Raw genomic sequence first — 8143 nt, forward strand, 5'->3', positions numbered from 1 at the left:
GTGTCTAATCAGTTAGTCACAGCAGGAAAACCCCACAGTGTGTGATGTTGTGGGCGTTTTGGTGCACTGCAGAGGCAGAAGGTGTAACAAGAAACCGTCATCCTCTCACTCCTGTGAATGATGTTTTTACTCTCTAGAGGTGTATCTGTTCTCGCCGTTACAGCCGTGCAGGGAAGGTGTGAGATTATATTTGCTGTGGAGACATGGAGCCGGCGTGAACTGTCTGTCTTTAAGCCTCTTTTGCACGAGAGGCTTAAAGGGACTATTTCCTGTCGCGTGCTGTTTATCAATCCGGGTGTGAGTTGCCTCGTTTCAGAGGTTTCGGCCTTCTATCGTACCCGGTCACTCAAGGCCAGCTTGTTTGTTTCATGATGCAACTAACAGGGTTCATACGGGTGCTGGAAATCCTTGAAAACACTTGGATTTTAGTGTGGTGTTTTCAAGATTTAAAAAGTGCTTGGATTTAGAATAAAGGTCTTGAAATGTGTGTTGTATGTGATGACATCTATGATAGAACAGAGAAAAGAAGATCTCCATATTTGAGGGACTGAAAACAGCATTTTCTGACATTTCTTTATGAAAAATGACTTTTGATGATGAACAGATGATGAAAATAGTTGGTGATTATATTTCTGTGGATCTGTTAGTGGAATTAGTTTTCCTTTCATTTGTGGTCCTTCTGTAAAAAGCTGTCTCCAAACATCATGTTGGTTGTTTAGAGGACAATAACATCTCATTTAATGTGATGAACAAGTGACATAATAAGTAGACTGAATACTGACCATTGGATTGGTACAAATATGGAGTTTACCACAGCTGGAAGGGGCTGGAAAAGCACGGAAATGCACCTGGAAAAAGCTTGAAAAGTGGTTGAATTTGACTTTGGAAAACATGTAGGAACCCTGAACTAAATAGTCCGATCTCAAATCTCTACTGTGTATCTTTGATGGGGATGAGGTGTCCCTTTTTAAGATAATGATGCTCTTAACCCTCTGCAACGTCTGTTTACGGCTTTCCCGTATTGGTATGTAAATTCTGTCCTATGCGGCGCTGAGCTGGGTCAGGGGGACTCATTGAGAGTCTGGGGGACTCGCCTGAGCGAGGTTTCCCACACTCCCCCCCGCCTACTGTTGTATCCCCGTCCCCCTTCCATCCTCCCTCACCACCAAACACCCGGTCCTCTAGTCAGCTGTGAAAGAAAGAGGAAGGGGGCGACAGAAAGCCTAATTTGACATTTTGTTTTCATGGTAATCACCACTCTGAGACGTGGAAAACTCTCAGATATACAAATGTGTGGTGGTTGAACAAAGGTTTTTATGGGATCCTTTCGTGTTGCGTCTCGTAGATTTCAGTTGCATGAAATCTTTTAAAGTGAGTGAGAGGACGGCGGCTTGTTTTCCAAGTGTCTGGTTCAGCTGCAGTCTCTAGGGGTCCGACTCTCAGCCCTCTAACATTCCTCAGATATGCCCGGGCATGTTCTCCGCTCCTCAGATCAACAGTCAGACTCTCAGAGTCAAACTAATTTACATATTAGTTCACATAAATCAAGATTTGTAGGATAAAGCAATGCAGGCCAATCAGAATCCTCAACCACGACGATGACGAAGAGTGACTTCCTGTTGCCTTTCTAAAGGGTCAACACTGTCCGCATTCTCTGACTCCGTTTCATCCAGTATCTCCACTTTGTCTGGAGGTTTCAGAAATGGTCGCGTTCTGTGATAAAACCTCCGTTTTCGTGTAAATGATGTATGTTTTAAAACGGGGTCTTGAACCCTCATCCCGCTGCTCTGTTGTGTTGTCGTCCTTTCATTCATATCCCTCCTCCCTGCTCTCTCCATGATCTCCGTCCCACCGTGACCAATCGAGCTCCAGACAAACAGCTGAGGAGGAGGTCGTGCCTCTCTTTGGAGGCGTCATCGATGTTCAGATCGTGAATCCACGTTAATGTTGCAGGAGTTGAGCTCCTCCGATGCAGCCGTAAATGACGATCGCTGCAGTAAATAATTTGAGCTAAAAGGCAGATGAAGCTCCTGTTTGTCAGCGGTGTGAATATGACGACTGTTCAGCAGCAGCAGCCGCCGCCTCCCGCCCCCCATCAGCCATTGTGCCACCGCATCCCATCAGCCGGCCCAGAAGGCTCCCATTGTATCCCGACTCCCGTCTCCAGAATAGACTCCTCTTGTTTTCGTTTTTTTCCCGGGAAAAATGGCACGCCCTCTCACCCTCTCACCCCCCCCCCCCCCCCCCCCATGCAGGAGTGGATGAGCCCTCTGAAGGCCCCCCCCCCTTCCCCATCTCATACTGGGTTTAATGAAGCAGCACTGATCCCCGTTGTCTGGGTGTGTGTCCCACTGGGAATCAAACTGCTCACACAAGAGAGGAGGGTGCAGTGTCTGTTTGGATGGTGGTCCCGGCGAGGTCAGAGGTCACGTGGAGCACCACACACACACACACAGCAGAACAGCTGTTTGTTTTAGTCTCAGATTGTATTTACTGATGAAATCACCTAGAAATAAATAACCATCTCAAAATACCACTTGAAACTAGAAAGTATCCAAAACAAGCTTATTTGATTTTCAAATTTTACTGCAAGAGTTTGTTTTCAGGAAATTCATGTATGACAACAACGTGATATCAAGGTTCAAGGTTTTTTCTCTCACACTCGCTGTGAAAATGACAGTTGAAGCCGGCAGACATCCGAATACAAAAGATGAACAAGTCTGCATTCCTGCGTTCTCCAGAGGTTAAAGGCGGTCGTGTGAAGTGTCACCGCAGGTCGGTGTTCCCAGATCAAGTCAATACTCCAGCAGCAGGTGGAGAACAGGGAGAAGGGCGAGGCAGTGGAACGATGCCACACTCAACCACACGACAACGCCGCCCTTCATTTAGAGGTGTGTCGGTCATTACTGGGAGAATGTCACCCAGAATGCTTTGTCAGCAACAAACAGGGATGACCAAGATAGGGGGGGGAGAAAGTGACGGATGCAGGCAGGCGAAGAGGCTGGAGAGGCGAGATAAGAGGCAGCAGAGGGAGAGATGAATGAGAGTGCAAGGTAATGAAAATGTGAAGGAGAAAAGCGTGAAAGGGGGAGATAATGACCTTCCTACCTATCCAGCCTCAGACACAAACATAGAGGGGGGGGGAGACAGGTGACGCTGTCGCAGTGCAGCACTCGTAACAGTGAGACAGCAGCACCTATTTCGATGGGAGGTGGAGGAGATCACAGCCTCCATCCAGCAGGAGAAGTGGAGTGAGACCTCTCCTCCCCATCTTCCTCCTCCTCCCCTCCTCTAGTCTGGTCCTCAGGTGACGTATGCAGGATCTCGCCGGTGACCCCGAGGTTAACGCTTTCATCCTTTTGTGTTTGCGATCTATTCTCAACCTCCTCGTCATATTATCTGGAGAAGCAGAGAGCTCAGATGTCTTCCCCTGTTCATGAATGTTAATTATACCCCATGGCAGTGGCCACACAGACCTCAAAAACATTCAGTTTTTCCTGGAAATGTATAAAGAATTGGTAGAAAAGTCAGGCATGCATGAGTGCTGGCTGTATTTATGAAACATCTGCTGAAATGACTCAAAAATTAGCTTTTTAGTTTGTGAAGTTGGGTTTGGAGGGGACAGACATGACTGATGATGTCATGAGTTAATAATAATGCAGCAGCTCTGCTCGGCTCAGCAGGTTCTGCACTGTGCAGCTCAATGGCTCCATCTGGTGGTGGCAAAAAGCTCTGTGTTACCAGGTTGGTGTCTCAGACTTGTACCTCAGGTTTGCAGTTTTGCTTTAATGCAAAACACAACAACAACAACAACGAAGCCAAGCATTCTTTTGGTGTTATTTAAGTGGCAGCGCCCCCTTGTGGTGTGACACATGGCATGAAATAAATGAATGTTTTGTCTCTCCAGCTGCGACGAGTACGTCACCCAGCTGGACCAGATGCAGAGGCAGCTGGCGGCGGCGGAGGACGAGAAGAAGACCCTCAACTCCCTGCTGAGGATGGCCATCCAGCAGAAGCTGGCGCTGACTCAGCGCCTGGAAGACCTGGAGTTCGACCACGAGCAGACCCGCCGCGGAGGCAGCAGCAGCGGCCGGGCCAGGGCCCGCAGCAAGGCGGCCGCCAACACCGCCGCCATCGCCATCGGCACCTCCGTCCTCCCCCACGTAAGTCAGAGTCTCACCTGCGGCGGTTCCGGCCGCCCGGAGCTCAACAACGCCATGCCCAACGGCATCCTGGGAGGCCCGCCGGCCTTCTGCAGCGAGAAGTACAAGATCTACTGTGACTGATGGCTTTCACGAAAGGGACCGCTGTGTACAGAGGGGAGGTGGGGGAGGGCCCTTACAGGGGGGAGGGGCCAAACCCCCTCCCTGCCTTAGTGTTAAAGAGCCCCACTCGCTCGCTTCGCCTCCTCTAGGGGGCGCCGTGTGACTAACCAGCTGCTCGTGTGTGTAAACGCTTCGGGGAATGCAGATGTACAGTGTGCACTTAGACGTTTGGACTGTATTAGACATATACGACATGTGGATTATAGAGCCCCCCCCCATTATATATGTATGGGGGGGGTTGTGGGGGATAATGGAGTGTCTATTCTTTCCTCTGTCATAGTGGCGTACCTATGATGTAAACAGGTGGCAGCTTTCGTGCATGTTTGTCCCGGCCTGGTGGGAGTAACACATGGTGGGGGGGGGGCTCGTAAAGAAGATGTCTATCTGACGGCATCGGTGCTCCTTTAATAAAAGCCTTGTCTCTCCTGGACCCCCCAGGACGGAACCCTCCAGCAGCCCCACTGTCGAAATCAGGTCTATCAAGAAAAAAAGGAACTTGACGGAAAAACAAATAAATATGCAATCTCCCTCGGCGTTCATGCTCAGTGTGATTCTACACGGGGAGAGTCCTAGACACGAGTGGGCGTGGCTGCTGGATCCATGATGGAAGAAGGGTTTGGGCAGAAAAAAGGAGCACCTGTGACCGCAGGTGTGTTTTTATTCAGGATCATTTAAAAAAAAAAAGCTGTGATGCTAGCACACCAATACCGTAGTGTCAGTAGAATCGCATGGCTTCGCAGCTGAACACGCTTATGAGCTTTTCTGTCAGTTTAAGTGTTTTTATGTGGTCGGGTGTGGTAGGAGACGTTCTCACATTCTACGAGACGTTCTCATGTACTATGAGACGTTCTCACGTACTACGAGACGTTCTCTCCTACTACGAGATGTTCTCACGTACTACGAGACTTACCCATGTACTACGAGACGTTCTCTCCTACTACGAGACGTTCTCTCCTACTACGAGACGTTCTCACGTACTACGAGATGTTCTCTCCTACTACGAGACGTTCTCTCCTACAACGAGACGTTCTCACGTACTACGAGATGTTCTCTCCTACTACGAGACGTTCTCACGTACTATGAGACGTTCTCTCCTACTACGAGACGTTCTCACGTACTATGAGACGTTCTCTCCTACTACGAGACGTTCTCACGTACTACGAGACGTTCTCTCCTACTACGAGACGTTCTCACGTACTACGAGACTTCCTCACGTACTACGAGACGTTCTCTCCTACTACGAGACGTTCTCACGTACTACGAGACGTACCCATGTACTACGAGACGTTCTCACGTACTACGAGACTTACCCATGTACTACGAGACGTTCTCTCGGGGCTCTACATTGTAAAACCAGGAGTTGTTTGGCGTCTGGTTCAAAAACACACAGGAGGGCTATAATTGTTCCACGTGACGGATCCGTTCAGAGCCATATTTAACGTTTTGACTAATCCCCCAAAAATGAAGTGCACTTCAGCACAGGTGCCTCGGGTTCCTCCTTCCGTTAAAATGGATCTAACGACTACTGTGAGCAGAGATACAATATACGTTTTGTTTTTTTGAAAAACAGATCCTAGAAGAGCACAAATCATCCACGCGTGCACAATAAATCCAGAAAAGGAAACGAAAACCGGCCGCTCGGCAAAAGTGCCTGTCGACCCCCAAACACCCGATATGTCTGTTGATGTAAAGCCCCGCCCCCAACGCTGCGTTCCCTGATATCTGCCCGTGTGTTTCCTGTATATCGTTTACGTGGCGGGGCCCTCGTGTGCTTTAGTATTTTTTTTTAAAACCTTTGCAAATGGAGGGCCCCGAAATGTTATTTTCTGTTTTCTGCTGTGTGAGGACAGAGCTGTGTTTTTGTATCCACAATAGCTTTAACCATTGCAAGCTACGCAAATAGGAAAAGAAATGTGAGTGGGGCTTGTTGTTTTTATACATGTACTGCTTGCGGATCAGTTTTAGGATACTAAAAGCAGGGTTGATGTGAGGAAAAATCCTGCAAGATTTGATCAAATTGTGTGTGTTTTCTACTCCCCCCACTATGCTACAAAGATAAAATCTATATTCTTAATACGATCACGTTCAGGTTTTCTAAATCTTGCAGGATCCCGAGAAGGGAGCTCGAAATTAATCGATGATCAACCCTGCTTGAGTCCGTAAGCCGCGGCGGCACGCCAGCAGCAGCAGCGTGGAGGCGGAGCCACCGTGCACGCCTCCTCCGACGTCAATCACCCCCTTAAGTTTGAGATTCACTTAACTTAACTAAAGTGTGATTTATATAGAAATATATATATTCTTTATATCAGTTTGCGTTGATGGAGAAAGAAGAAAACGGTTCAGGGGAGTTAGAGGAGGGAGAGCTGGGAAAAAAATATTCAATAAAGGAAAGTGAAGACTGGTTGCTCGGCAACCAGAGGACATTGATTCTCAGTGGGAGTCACCGAGTCTCTGATTGGGACTAGAACCTCCTCGTCGGGGATGAATCCTCACCTCGGGCCGCCGAGTTTGAAATCAGCGTCTGTAAAAACAGCGTGCCTCCCCCTTAATAAGCTCCTCCTACCTCTGCTTGCAGGCTCCTCCCACATCACCTGTTTTTTGGGGTTTTTTTTAAGTTTCGATGCATCCACTTTGTCATTGAAAGCCTGCACGTCAACCACATCACTCATTCTTCATTAACCAGCATGGCACGTGAACCCGTGACTCCTTCGACTTCGGGGTGGTGGGATCCTGCAACTCTTGTCGCCATGGCGCCCGTGACTCATCGGCTTCCTAACAAGGCTTCCAATCACTTTGACTAACGAAGGCCGCCGGCGCTTGATTGACAAAATAATGCTAACGCTGACTATTTGTTCTCTTCATTTTGCAGTAATAACAGTCGTACCGCGTGGACGACGAAGCACCAACACGAGGTCCATTCTCGCCGCTGATTTGAGTTCGCCGAAAAAGAGTTAGCCCTAAAATGCTATTCGGAAAAAACAAACACTGATTTCCAGTCGAGTAAACTGAGTTACTTTTTTAAAAAATATGTGACGGCTACTTTTGCTGTTGCTGGAAGCCGATTATCTCACAGGTCCAATGAGCTGATGGACATTTTTGAGCTTGTGATTGGCTGATCTAACCCTCCAATGAGAAGCCAAGGGGGAGGGGCCACATGGGGTTCATCATATTTGTTTTAGTTTGTTTTTTAATCTGTGCACTTTCATTATATAGGATTATTATTATTATTATTAACCGATAGGAAAGCGTGGTAGTATTACAGGTTTGTGAGTTAATATAGGATCATTACGTCCTCCGGAGTCATCGGGCTGAAATAAAAATAGACTTTTTACTCAAGTAAACAAACCTAGCTATTATGACGTTACCCGCAAGAGTTTATCCATCAAATAATCATTGTTTTTGTTGCATCGTATGTTAAGCTTTTATTTTGTGTTTGTTCTACTGCCATGTTCTACACACACAAAAAAAAACTAAAAAAATCCAGGGTGATCAAATTCTGGGTTTTTTTTCATGTATTTATTATTCCTAGGAATAGTTCGAAAAATAACACTTGACGACGCGTAGGTAAGTTGTGTTTTTTATTAGGGGGGGGGGGGGGGATATTCGGAGTGGTGTGATGTGTTTTTCTTTACCCCCCCTAACTTCTTACCGATGGCGTTCCACTGAAACGGGATCACTGACTTTGAGAATTCTCTGCAAGTGCGACCATTAAATTCCAAATTGGAATTGTTTCATTCTCCCTTTTGTTTATCGTGCCAAATCTTGGCACAACGTTTAGGTTGAAAAGAATCTCGAGGAAGAAGAAGACAAACTGAGGA

At 47.4% G+C, this 8143-nt stretch overlaps 1 protein-coding gene across 2 annotated transcripts in view; it reads left to right on the top strand.

Annotated features, from left to right (window-relative positions):
* LOC311017394 (protein bicaudal D homolog 2-like) overlaps window positions 1-7625 on the top strand; it is a 40451-nt gene extending 32826 nt beyond the window's left edge. Inside the window, exons 10-11 of one of the 2 annotated variants that reach the window (XM_084015696.1) lie at window positions 3908-4163; window positions 7195-7625. In XM_084015696.1, the coding sequence (XP_083871822.1) occupies window positions 3908-4163; window positions 7195-7197 (259 nt within the window). In that variant the 3' untranslated portion in view covers window positions 7198-7625. Of the gene's footprint in view, window positions 1-3907 lie in introns of both variants that reach the window. The other variant, XM_084015695.1, reaches the window with a different exon arrangement.
* The last annotated feature ends 518 nt before the right edge of the window (window positions 7626-8143 follow it).

Source organism: Eutrigla gurnardus (assembly GCF_963514095.1).
Source record: "Eutrigla gurnardus genome assembly, chromosome: 8".
In the NCBI taxonomy this organism is placed as follows: Eukaryota; Metazoa; Chordata; class Actinopteri; order Perciformes; family Triglidae; genus Eutrigla; species Eutrigla gurnardus.